Below are 14,046 nucleotides of genomic sequence, written 5' to 3'. Positions count from 1 at the left end.
ATGAGAAATAAAAGGAACAGTAAAAACACACCCATAACAAAATAGTATGTTTATTAGGCATGTCATTTTTGATGATTTTTGCATAGAGACAGCAACTAGGAATGTTTCACTTTGCGTAGTGCAGGTAAAAGATTGTGCAAAGAATTCTACAGTTATTGTTTATTTTAACATCCCATGGAAACATTCACACACACACTGATGGAGACTACTCATCATCCAATGCACTCACACACACATGGCACAGCCGTGGGGATAGTTTAGATATTTGTGTTCACCATGAGACAACTTTAACATGTGGAGCACTGCAGCAGCGGGGCGGGGCCCATTCGCACAGCAAAAGGCCATTTTCTTAAAATACATTTACATTTTTTACACTTATTTCTGTTTTACAGTAGTAGTTCTTTTATTGCTCAACATCAGCCGTGGTGGTGTGCAGCCATGTGTCGTTTTTCTATAGGCTGCCTGCCGTTAGCTTTTACTTCTACTGATTACAACGTCAAAAATCGAAGTGATAGTGAGCTTAAAAACGTGAACTTAAATAAACATGTATACAGTTCTAACATACATTAGTACATTTCGTATACATCCATGATCCCCACAGGGTAACATGTCAATATCAAACAATATAACATACTGTCAGTCACATTGATTCATATTGATAAACTCCAATACACAATCTATGCAATTACAGAAGGAAATAACAAAAACAGTTTCTTCAGAATAAAGGCTGGTGTCGCAGTAACACAAGAGCAGCAGTACCGTTAGGAAGGAACCATCCTTAGTGTTCATTCAGCTCTTGCCTTGACATTAAGGCACTGACTTCTTACGAATTCTGAACATTCGTAAACATTTTTCAATATCATATATCCGATGAAGCCTTTCATCTGTGATCAGCAGTTTTTTAAAGCTGCATTACAAGTCTTTTTTTTTAATACTCACTTGAATGAAAATAAAAGTGTGAGTAAACATAAGAGTGATTATCACGCAACTCGTTTTGGTCATTCTGCACATGTGCTCTCAAGTATCTTCTCTCAGAAGCAGCAGGAAGTGGGTTTTTACCAAACCTATTGGAATTAACCCATTGTACATTTCCTACCAGCAGTCATTTCTACATGTTTCTTATGTGGCACTAGGGCTGAACGATTAATCGATTTTAAATCAAAATCGCGATTTTAAATGATGCAATTTTCTTTATGATTTCTTTTTTTTGTTCTTCTTGTGTGTTAGTCATCCACACCAATCAGGAGTGCTGTGCTCCACATGTACATGCCATTGTTAACCAATCAGAAGTGGCTCATGATAGAAGGTGATTGACAGATTGATCCAATCACCTGCAAAGTATTTTTGAATCGGAGTTGAATCTGAGTCAGGTTAGTAATGCTCCATCACATGTTTCTATTACAGGGTGAATCTTAAACTGAAGCTTGACTTTAAAGCAACCCAACGGAAGTTTCATGTAAGTTTAGTCCTTTCACTCGTAGCTCGGGCTGCGGGGCTGCTAGAGACGGGAGCACTTTGATACGACCTTCCTAGCCGGAGATATGGCCGCATTTTACAATAAACTTCCGTTAGGTTGCTTAAAAACAAATATCGCAAATCGAATCGTAATATCTGTCAGAAAAACTAACCCTCTTCCGTGAACCCATGGTGCTCAAGCATATCAAGAGAATTGATACCTATGATAAAGGCCTATCTAGTGGAGCTGGCGTCCTGTGTTGAAGGAGAGTCTGGCTCTGGGCTGTCAGCCCCCCCCTGCCTGCAGCGCCTCCTGGAGGCCAGTTTGCACACACCAGCGAGGAGGAACACCAGAGAAATGACAGCAAAGTAGCAGCCATAGATGAGGAACTAAGGGAAGGAAACAAGGTAGTTAGCAAATGAACCCTGCGGGGTGTAGAGAAATAGCATGGCCAAGATGTGGAAATAGTCTAGCATAGTGACCCCGGAAATGTTGAGTACCCCAAAGTTTTATGTTAAAAATGTATAGCACAGAGACAGCCCGATATCAACTTGCATATATTGGGCAATTTGCACAATTAGCATAAGTGCGTTCTAGCCTATGCAGACAATAGTAAAAAAATGACTTATAATATATTACTTATGGATTATTGAGGATGCTGAATTGATTTCTGACATTTTAAGTATCAAAAATGGCAGTTTTAACCAGAAAGTGGCCATATTTGTACTCGGTGGACGGATTTTGACTACCATGAGTAGTGTTGCAATCTTTGGATATAGAGCGCACAAGATAAATATAATAACATATTATAATAACATTTCTTTTTACAAATAAATAGGCAATTTGTCCAATCCAAATGATCCAGACTGCCCAAAATCTTCCAAAATGAATCAAAATCAGCCCCCAGAGTACAGAAATTGACATTTTCTGGTTAAGACTGCCATTATTGATCCTGGAAATGTCAGGATTCTCAGCTTCCTTAATAACCCCCCAAATTACTCCAAAATCGGCCAAGTCATTGTATAGCTATTGTCCACATACTGTAGGCTATAATGGTAATAATGCTAATTAATGCAATTGATGCTAATTGTGCAAATTGCCCAACATATGCAAGTTAGCATCCGGCAGTTTCTATGTGCTGGGGTACTAAACATTTCTAACACAAAACTTAGGTATCTTTGGTATTTGGTGAAATCTGATTTGTCACCTGTGTGAAAACATCGAGGCCGAGGCCGACGGAGTCCACCACCACCACGGTGAGGAGCGACTGCAGCAGCAGCGCCATGAAGGTGTTCACTCCGAACACCAGGGCGTAGCGCTGCATGCTGAGGCTGGCTGCGATCTGGTATCTGATGGGACAAGGGAAGATTTATTCAAAATGTGAGGAAGGTTAAGACCAGTGTCTCCAATGACTTTAAAATAATACTCAGTTGCTCAGAAAGCGAAATCCACCCGTGACCTACTGCTCAAACTAAACAATCATCACTTAAGAGAAAGGAAAGCAGAAGGAGAACAAGAGCCCCTGATGATTCCATTCAGCTCATGTTTGGTTTTAAGTGGCTCGTTCCCACACTTTTCAAATCATCAAAAGTCTTTACCTGTGAAGCCTTTGACTTATAGGGTTCCTTTAAGAGTGTTCCAGATAATGAAGATGTTGCCAAAAACCTGTGTCTTCTTCCTTTCAGTCTTACAATAATCTAAATGAACCTGCTCATTGCCTCTTGACACTCACGTAGCCATGGTGATGAGCAGCATGTAGGTGGCTCTGAAGAAGATGTATGAGGCGTAACACATCCAGATGTTCCTCACGGTGTCCATGACAAACACACACACAGCCATGAGCAGGGAGAGCACACACAGAGCCAGCTCCCCCCACTGAGTCCAGCTCAGAGGCAGGCAGCCCACCAGCAGAGCAGCCAGGGCCCCTGTGGAGAGAAAAGAAGTTAGACACTCTCTAAAACAAAATGGCTACACAACTTTTCACCTGATGAATCGGCGCCCTCACCGAGCAGTGTGGACAGCGTCTCCACGTAGCCGTTGTAGATCTCGTAGTCCTGTGATGGACGGACGTTCTCCCACAGGGCCTGGGCGTAGTTGACCACCTGGAAGTAGCCGCAGGTGGCCAGAGCCCACCACAGAGACCAGGCCAACAGGGGCCCACTTCTGTAGCACTGCAGGAAGTCGTCAAAGAGAATCCGTAACACCTTCACAAATCCACTGCCCTGACTTCCTGTCTCAGAGGAACTGGATATCTGCATGGAGAGAGAGGTCAAGTTATTCACATTTCATTTCATCAGTCTTTTATACATAAATATTTGTCCCCGGTGTGTCAGGGAACTCACAAAGTGTAAGAACACAAAACCCTCTCTCTGTTCCTCCCTACCCAAATCTCTAAAAACGGGGGCAGCGGAGTACTGGTTAGTATAAGCTCCGCCCGTCTTTCTTTTCTTTTTAAAGCTAGAATCCCAGAACCCAGAATCAGCACTTCTCTAACAGGGCTGAAAGAGAGGGGTATGAGGCATGGCTAGAATGGGTGATCTCAGACATGTTTTTTATATATATCTGGCCTATAATATATGCCTAAAAATAGTATAATAGGAGACCTTTAAGTTCAAATGAGTTATTGATTATTGTGCAAGACTGTCACTCACTGTGGTGACACCATTCAGAGGCAGCTCCCTCTCCGAGTCCTTCTCCAACAGAGCGGTGCTGCTGCGGGGCCCCCCCTCCCCCGCTCCCATGTGGAAAAACAAGCTCCTCTTGGGCATGGGCAGGAACCAGGGAGCGACGAAGGCCACGGCGGATGATGCCAGAGTGATGATGACGAGGTGCACAAGCCGAACTTTCGCCAAAGAGAGCAGCAGCTGTCCGGTCAGAGAGCCGGCCGCCGAGCCGAACAGAGTGACGCTGCGGCAGTACCCCGTTACCTTCTGGTAGTGGGCCGGCTCCACCACGCTGTAGATGTAGGAGTAGTACGCCACCTCCGAGGCTGTGGCCAGCCCGAAGAAGAACTCCAGCAGCTGCATGGCCAGCAGGCCCTGCGCCTTCAGAAGAATCACATAGGTCACCACTAGGCTGGTGGCCTGCAGCACCAACACAGGCTTATAACACAGGTAGTCCGTGGCCAGGAAGATAGGCAACAGCAGCGCCAGGTAGGAATACGTCCATACTGGATAGATTTCATTAACCACCTGCAAAAAACACATACAGGAAGTGTTAGAAACAGACTTATGTGTCGTGAAAAGGGCCACCTACAGTAATCCTGACCTCAAGTCAAGACAGTATCAAAAGAGACGGGCAACCTGTGGGAAAGATGCCAATATGCAAGTAATATCGATTTTTTTACTGCACATATTTTATATTTTATTCCATTCTGTTTAAATGTAAATACTGCTTTTTTTATGTTCTTAAAATAGTTATTTCTGTGTTTTTGTAATTCTTGTTTTACTTTTATGTATGCACCACGACACCAAGTCAAATGCCTCCTACGTGGTTCTGGGATTTTTGCTCACCGTTCTCGAGATCATTTTGACCCCACGGGGTGAGATCTTGCGTGGAGCCCCAGATCGAGGGAGATTATCAGTGGTCTTGTATGTCTTCCATTTTCTAATAATTGCTCCCACAGTTGATTTCTTCACACCAAGCTGCTTACCTATTGCAGATTCAGTCTTCCCAGCCTGGTGCAGGTCTACCATTTTGTTTCTGGTGTCCTTTGACAGCTCTTTGGTCTTGGCCATAGTGGAGTTTGGAGTGTGACTGTTTGAGGTTGTGGACAGGTGTCTTTTATACTGATAACGAGTTCAAACAGGTGCCATTAATACAGTTAACAAGTGGAGGACAGAGGAGGCTCTTAAAGAAGAAGTTACAGGTCTGTGAGAGCCAGAAATCTTGTTTGTTTGTAGGTGACCAAATACTTATTTTACCAATTCATTCATTAAAAATCCTACAATGTGATTTCCTGGATTATTTCCCCCCATTCTGTCTCTCATAGTTGAAGTGTACCTAGGATGAAAATTACAGGCCTCTCTCATCTTTTTAAATGGGAGAACTTGCACAATTGGTGGCTGACTAAATACTTTTTTGCCCCACTGTACATGTCAGAAAAATAAATAAAATAAGCTATATGATGCAGAGAAGGTTGCAAGTGACCAAGTAAATGCAGGAGTCTATATATATGAAAACAGAATAAGATATACAAGAACAGAATGGAAAATGAAATATTGTACGGTGAAATTAATTGTAAGATGGAGGCACTTCACAGAACTCAGGCATTAAGCAGTCTTATGGCCTGTGGGATGAAACTGTTTCTGGGTCTGCTGGTCTTTGTCCTGTTGCTGCGGTAACGCTTGCCAGACGCCAACAGACGGAACAGTTTGTTGCTGGGGTGATGGGGGACGTGCCAGAACTGTCTGTTTACGGTGCCTAAGTGGCTTGATGGAAACAGAAGGAAGGACAGTCATACTTTCCAACTGCATTTATCTTTAATTCACTTTATGATAGCACAATTACCATAGGTTGCATTCATTAGTATTATAGCTTATGTTGACAAAAATGAAAAAGGCACCAATTAATTATGGCTGTTCTATTTTCTTTCTGAGAGTCATGGGAATCCTTCGATGTCGAGTGAAAGGGTGCAGGGGCCATATTGGAATGGAGCCTAAATCACAAGACAGCTAATCTCCACCTCCTGTATTATTCCATCCAGAGTTGATCCTTGTTCTTTTCCATGAGCATTGAAGAACGAGATCACTTGCATACCTTTAGCTGTCAGAGATTCTAACTGAAAGAATACATCAACATTCTTCATATCAAGACCAAACGAGCAGGGCAATAGAACTGTTTGTCCATAACTCAAGGTTGTCTGCCAGAGGGCTTTGCACATCTGATCATCTGGACTTCCAGGTATCTCTAGACAATAAACTATTTTATAAACTGGCAATAGAAAGAGACAGAGCTGCCTCTATGTTAGAGAGATAACAGCAACTCTCTAAGGCTACATGCCTGAGCCATAAGAAACGAGAAACAGCGAGTAAACAATGATTCCTCAACCTGACCTATAGTCAAAATGAACCAATATATCTATGACTTTAGATACTGTATGAAACATGGATATCTGACAGTAACTCGCCACCTTTGTTTTCTCTCTGTTAACTTGGTGGATGTAATTATTTTAGGATTAACCAGAATTCCAAAAGGATATGACTATTAATGAGGGATTATTCTGGCAGTGTTAAAGTATCTCTGAAGTTCAGTCCACATAGAGCACATGTGCCAAACTCAAGGCCCGGGGGCCAAATCAGGGTCGTGGTGGATTTAATTTCGGCCCGCAGGATAATATTTATTGACTATTAGATCTGGCCCGCCGGTATATTGCACGCACACCTTCACTCCATCCTGAGGGTTTCCTCCGCTCAGAGCCTGACCCCAAACATTGATGAACACCCGAGATGAGATGCCAAGTATCTGAACTAACATCACAGAACAGCACACTGACTTTCAATGGATGTTTCCTTCTGCACTTTTTTTCTTGAGACAACAGGGCATGTTTGTTTTTTTCTTTCAGGGAAATTGTTTTGTTGAAGCTGTTGTTGGCCTGTGGGAAAATGTAATCATAAGAAATGACTCTGGAAAAGCTGCAGATAGAACCATAAGAAATGAATGGAACTGATTATTTAATGTTCAATTTTGTTTTTATAGGCAATAATTTAAGCTTTGTTAGTTCCAGGCTTAATATGTGCAATAAGTTCATTCCAATAAGTTTTGCAATAAACATTGAACCAGTCCGGCCCTCGACTAGTACCCATTTATTTTGGCCCACTGTGTATTTGAGTTTGACCCCCCTGACATAGAGCCTACATTGATTAAAAGTGGGTCGGAGCAGTAAAACTGTCCAACAATGGCACTGAATATCCTCTTCTTTGAGCACGAGGGCCTCTAGCTACTCTTATTAAACAGTGGGACCTGTGATATATCATCATGAAGTTCTTCTCAACACCTTAACAGTGTGCTCAATAGGGACTGCTGCCAATTGTAGACATTACAAGTAACACGCATATGTAATTGTATGCAGTCAGAGGTTTTCCCTTCAGATGTAGCCTACATCTGCACGCGGAGGACAGGATGAGGAAACATGTTGAGCAAGAGGAAAGTGTGTCAATGCATTCTGAAACAAAGAGCTCTTGTGGTGTGACATTCACAGAAAAATGTCTTAGGCTACAAATATATCATTAATACAGAAGAGGATGTGAGAAGGCCATGTGAGAAGAGTTTTTGGAAAGCAAAAATAATTCACAGAAAAAAGTCAGAATTCTGACATGACTTTATTATGAAGTGTCTTGTTTCCATGACTCCAATACATTCATCGGTAGCCTTCACTGTAAATATACGGAAGAGGATAAGGGCCACATGAGAAACAAATTATCTCAGAATTCTGAGATTAAAAAAAACATTCTCTCAGAAAATTATTATTATTATTTGTCCAGGGGGGGGAAATCTGAATTCTGAGATTAAAGTCTGAACTTGTTGTTACTTCTGGTCACATCTTTACTTTTTCCTCTTCCGTATAAACAAGTAAAAGACTAATTAAATAGGACTTACAGTATATATATACTATATATATATATAGTAAAACATAATTAACATCACATGCTTGGTTGTATTTAGTATTGCGTCAGTCAGTAACGCAAGGTCCTGTAAGGTAAACAGCAGTCAGTGCTAATATAGCCTTTTGCCCGGCTAGCTAACTGACCTGCTCCTCCGTCAGGTTGTGGTCCGGGCCCAGCAGGAAGGCGGTGAGGAAGGGCTCCGACGGTCGCAGGCTGGAGAAGAAGCCGAACACACAGAGCAGGAGAGTGGGCTCCAGCACCGACATGTTCAAGTCCCAAACATGACCTCCACAGCACGCTGCTGACTGACTGACTGCTGCTTCTTTGGTGGTGCTGTCGGTGTCACTGTGTGCTGTACACCACCGCCCCCTGCTGGCCTTAGTGTGCAACTGCAACTATTAGCACACCAGCTGGAGAGAGCGAGAGTTTATTTGTATTTGTTTCTGTTGTTGTGGCCGAATCAACATGATAAGCCCACAATTAGTATTGTAGCGTCTCACTGCGATAAAACATACGGAGCCCTAGGGGACATGGATAAGAACAAAAAATGTATTTGAAAAAAAAAAAAAGGCTAATAATGTTTTGCGAGATCTCGCAATACTTTTCATTTAGCTCAATGTACTTCCTGGGGGTATACTACGAAGCAGGATTTTCGCTTAGCCGGCTAAATTCAGGGAAAACTCCGGCTTTCCGGTCCTACGAAGCTGGTTCTCTTTTTAGCAGGCTAGATCTCCATGGTAACTTATGCTTAGCGGCTAACCTGGGGGGTATCCTACGAAGCAGGATTTTCGTTTAGCAAGATAACTTCTGGGATTTCCGGTACTACGAAGCTGGTTCACTTTTTAGCGGGCTAGATCTCCATGGTGACTTATCCTGGAACCTAGTCTGTGCTCCGAAGCAGGATAGGTTCCAGGATAAGAGATCAACTCAGCGAAAGCACCACGCCTTCTGACCAATCAGAGCTCAGTGTGCGGAGGAAATACAGTTTAAACTGCTGTTGCAGGAAAGACGGCCGGCCAAAATCACCGACTGTGTGAACGTGAAAATGAATAGAACATCACCTCCCATCTTCAGAGCAATCTGACTATTATACTATTAGGCTATGTTAAGAAAGCTTAATTAAATATCTGCCACAACATAAGTAACCGGATCAAAGTAACATTACGTAGCCTACAGTGAGTCAGCGACACTGAGTGCAGACGTCGATGTGTCCCATTATCATTCATATCACATCATATCACATCATAATGTATCATATAGTTCCTTATCTGAGTCAGCTGAGCCGTATCGGGCTGTGCAACACTCACAGTGTCACATACTGTATGCAGAAGTATTATTTTAAGCAACACATTAAGTTGACGAAACACTCGAGTCAAATGTAATTAAAGTCAGATCGTGTCTTAGACGGGGCAGTGATATCATAAACCTGTTAATGTACGCATTCAAACACTTTTTCTTTTACCAGCTGTATTCACCTTGCAGGCTTTGATCCTGGATAAAGTGTTTAAGTCATGGATGTTTAAAGTTTAACTTCTTCATATGTCTAATATTATAGTTGACTTTTCATTCAGGAAGTATGACGCTGCGCTGTCAGTACGCTTCTCCATGTTTGTGATTGGTCGAATGCTCGATACCACCCCTTTTATGTGAACGCGCACCTAACTAGATGGGGCACGGCTGGCTTGAGCGAACGAGTTGATAGCCAGCGTTGTAGGACAGTTTAGCGAGAGCGGCTTTGTTTTGGATTAAGTCAACCGGATAACTCAAAACATATCCAGGATAGGTTGAACTAGATTCGTAGTAGGCCTATACCCCCCTGGTCGGGACCAGGTTAGGTTGCAGGCTAAGAGCTCAACTCAGTGAAAGCACTGCCTGCTGACCAATCAGAGCTCAGTGTGCGGAGTTTAAAGCGATCAAGTCATATTACAGGAGAAAGGAAATACAGAAAAGCTGCGGTCGCAGGAAAGACGGCCGGCAAAAATCACCGACTGTGTGAACGTGAACATTAATAGAATATCACCTTCCATCTTCAGAGCAATCTGACTATTATAACCAGTGCTGGAATTGGGCCGGTACTCACCGGTACGCAGTACCGGCACTTCTGGTTCTGACCCATGGAGTACCGGCACTTCTTGCTCAGTACCGGCATGCTGGCGGTACTCCGGTACTCATGCACCGTGCCAGTACTCAACACTCTCCCGCCGTTCTTATTATACATCCATATATATATATACAGCCGCCCGGTACTCAGTAGATGCGTCATGAGGTGCCGAACGGACATTCTCATCGCTCTAACCGCTGGAGTTTCACAGCGGCTGTCAGCTGTTTACTCCTGTCATTCAAACAGAACGTGCTGGAGAGGGGGCGGGGCTTATCTTCTCCATGTAAATACTGTGGTAGAAACGACTATGTCAAAATTAACCTATTTGACCGTGATTTAATAGTAATACACGTTTCAAAATAATAATAATAATAATGCCGAAGTAACAACATAATGAAAACTGTTAGTAAAACCATGTTTTAATGCTTTACAATTTACATACCTAGATGCACGTGTGTTGTGTTTATGCAGTGCAACTCCCACCCAGTGGGTGGCTATGTAGAGTGATAGAACAGAGCAGGCACGCCCCGGAGAGAAGGAAAGCAAGTCACGTCACAAATTAGCATTTCTAAAATGTTAGCGTGGATTAATAAAAGTGCAAAAAGACAGCGGTTGTCGCCGGAAGAAACTTCAAATACAGAGAATGCTGTGCCTGTGTTGGAAATTGTGTCTGATGGGGAGCTTTCTTTGGTTGATCCTCCTGCTCCAAGTTCTAGTGCATTAGCATTAGCACTAGCTCCGCCGCCTCCTCCAGAGCCTCTAAAGTTAGCTGCTGCTGGCGCAACTGCCACCACCAACACCGGGCAAAGCGATGCACCTGACTGCTGGACAACGGACCAGGTGCAATATTTTTGCAAGACCAATGCATGGCTCCTTCTTAAAGATAAGAAGCTAGGATGTCGGATATGCAGAGATGTCAAATCTTTGGGAATACACACTGGACAAGGACTGAAACTGTCAACTGAATGGGGTGAGTGTGCAGTGTCTCATTTCGGTGTTGACAAGGGCAAACAACAAGCTAGCCTGAGAAAAAAAAATCAAAGAACATAAAGAATCACAAGCCCCTGTAAAAGCTGCTGACATCCTTACATCTGCTTCACGTGAAACTATTCAACATCAAGTGCAGTCTATGCATACATCTGAATTAGACACCACTATCAGAGTTTTTCGAACGGCATATAAAATTGGCAAACATAGCCGGCCATTCACAGACATGCCAATTGATTTGAATGTACAGAAACTGAATGGGCTGAACGTGGGCAGGGTTTTGCACTCCAATAAAACCTGTGGCGAAATCATCGACCACATAGCTCATGAGCTGAAGAAAAAAATGGCAAAAGACATTACAGAAAACCAAAGAAAACTCTGTGTTTTGGTCGATGAATCTACCACTATTAGTGGTAAAACGGTGCTTGTTGTGTGTCTACGCTCAGCATTAGCTGATGCTGAGCCCGAAACGTTGTTTTGGGAGCTGATCGAGTTGGATGGAACAATGGCTGATGACATCACAAAGGCGTTAATGGAGTGTCTTGGAAGAGATTTTAACGAGGACTTTTTAGGTCAGTGTTTCGTTTCTTTTGCATGTGATGGGGCTTCAGTCATGCTAGGGAAGAGAACAGGCGTTGCTACCCAGTTGTGTAGTAAATTCCCAAGCCTGTTTGTGTGGCACTGCTCCAATCATCGTCTAGAGCTGGCAGTTGGGGATGTGGTCAAGGAGGTCTCAGGGCTCAATCATTTCCAGATCTTTTTTGACAAACTCTATTCCTTGTTCCATGCCTCCCCCAAAAATCAGAGGCAGTTAGCGCAGTGTGCGCAAGCAGTCGGACAGCGTCTCCTGGTGATAGGGCGTGTTTTGTCCATCCGCTGGGTGGCTTCAAGTGAAAGGAGCGTCAGAGCAGTCTGGGAAAACTACCAAGTGCTTCATGATCACTTCACAAATGCTGCAAACGACACGAGCAGGGATTCCAGAGACAGAGCAAAGTACAAGGGCCTGGATGATGTGCTCACATCTGCAACGTTTGTCAGCAATCTGGGACTGATGTACGATGCGCTCACAGAGCTCAGCGACCTCTCTCGGCAACTCCAAAAAAGAGAGATGATACTGCCTACAGCAGATAGGCTCTTAACTCGAGAAATACGAGTTTTTGAATCCATGGTCACCATGCCTGGCCAACACATGACTACAGTTCATACAGCTCTAGCTGAGAAGTCCTTCAAGGGTGTTGCCCTGCGTGAGAATGGCAGGCTTGTACAGATTCATGCAGGTCAGTTTTTCCGCAGTATGGTAGAGAATCTGAGACACAGAATGACTTCCACAACCTTCTCTCATGTCAGCACAAGAGAAATCCCATTACATGGCCGGGAGGCCCGGGACAATCAGCTAATCCAGGACATGAAAGTTATCCATCCTGGAAGTTGGCCTGAAGAGGAGTTAGACGTACAGTATGGGGACGTAGAGGTGCTACGTTTGTGCGAAGTGCTGAAAGTGGACAGAAGAGAGACTGTTCAGGGCTTTCGCGAATACAAGGAAACCAGGGCATCCCGTACACCTGCTGCCATGGAGCCTCTACTGAAAGCAGTCCGAACCATCGCTGTCTCCACTAGTGAGTGTGAGCGGGCATTCAGCTGCATGAACGATATCCTTACTGCAAAAAGGAATGCTCTCTCCGTCAGCCGACTGTCCAGCCTGGTTTTCATTAAATGTAATGGACCATCACTAGGACAGTTCAATCCGGAACAGTATGTGAGGTCCTGGCTGGCAAAGGGAAGGAGAAGTGCTGATGAAAGAGCCTGTCCAGCTCCAGCCCCTGATACTGATGTCCCCAAGGCCTTCTGGAGCCTTTTCTAACAATGTGAAGTATATTGCAAAGCAGCTCACCCAGTGAGAAGACTTTTGGCATAATGTGCCGATTTGTACAGATCCTGGAGATAGAAGGACTTCAGACCAACCAGGGAGTTATCTGATCAGCTTGGTGTTCAATGTAACTCTTTACCATGGCTCAGACTTTGTTACTTGCAGTTACAGTTTCTCATTTTAGATTGTGCAAATTTTGCATTTGTTTTTACATGTTCTTTGTTCATGCTCTTTATAATTTTTCTGAGTTGGAAAGTTAGATTGCATCATACTTGCATACTTGCAACTTTATACATATTTGTATTCTTCAGTGGTGAAGTATATTGCAAAGCAGCTCAGCCATGTGAGAAGACTTTTGGCACTTTTTCGTTTTCTGAGTTGGAAAGTTAGATTGCATTCAAAATGTACACAAATACTTAATTTTGTTAAAGCTTTTTATAAAAAATGCTTCTGACCAGAGCTTTGTTTCCTTGTCATTAATGTTGAACACCACCAGAGGGGCTCTCACCTGAAAGGTCTCTGCTTCATGTGTCTTCAGCAGAAGATCTAGACTTTGATTGCTATATTTTCAGTTAATATTGACCTTACTGAGCTTTAGCCATATCCGCTGCCTATCATACAAAATGTTAAGTACAGTGAACCTTTCTAAAATATACAGTAGTAAAGAGACAAACCCACCAGCATTATAGTAGCCAAATTCTTGTTTGTGGGCTGTATATATAAAATTGACTTGAAAAAGTTGCTGATTTTAGAGTACTGGCACCTTTTTCATTCCAATTCAAGCACTGATTATAACATTAGCGTTAAGAAAGCTTACTTAAATATCTGCCACAACATAAGTAACCGGATCAGAGTAACATTAAGTATGCCTACAGTCCGCGGCATATCACTTCATAATGTATCATATATTTCCTTATCTGAGTCAGCTGAGCCGTATCTGGCCGTGCAACACTCACAGTGTCACATACTGTATGCAGAAGTATTATTTTAAGCAACACATTAAGTTGACGAAACACTCGAGACAAATGTA

General features: G+C 43.1%; 1 protein-coding gene across 1 annotated transcript; it reads right to left on the bottom strand.

Annotated features, from left to right (window-relative positions):
* Positions 1-34: 34 nt before the first annotated feature.
* Positions 35-13,294, bottom strand: slc19a2 (solute carrier family 19 member 2). Its single transcript, XM_034205406.1, has 7 exons — positions 13,289-13,294; positions 8,205-8,456; positions 4,108-4,647; positions 3,462-3,708; positions 3,189-3,381; positions 2,664-2,805; positions 35-1,845 (listed from the first exon to the last, which is right to left on the bottom strand). Exons 1-7 carry the CDS (start codon positions 13,292-13,294, stop codon positions 1,690-1,692), a joined length of 1,536 nt encoding a protein of 511 aa, XP_034061297.1. The 3' UTR covers positions 35-1,689.
* Positions 13,295-14,046: the final 752 nt, after the last annotated feature.

Source organism: Gymnodraco acuticeps, unplaced genomic scaffold, assembly GCF_902827175.1.
Source record: "Gymnodraco acuticeps unplaced genomic scaffold, fGymAcu1.1, whole genome shotgun sequence".
Lineage (NCBI taxonomy): Eukaryota > Metazoa > Chordata > Actinopteri > Perciformes > Bathydraconidae > Gymnodraco > Gymnodraco acuticeps.
Note: the sequence above shows the minus strand (reverse complement) of the source record. Positions and strands in the feature narration are given on the sequence as shown.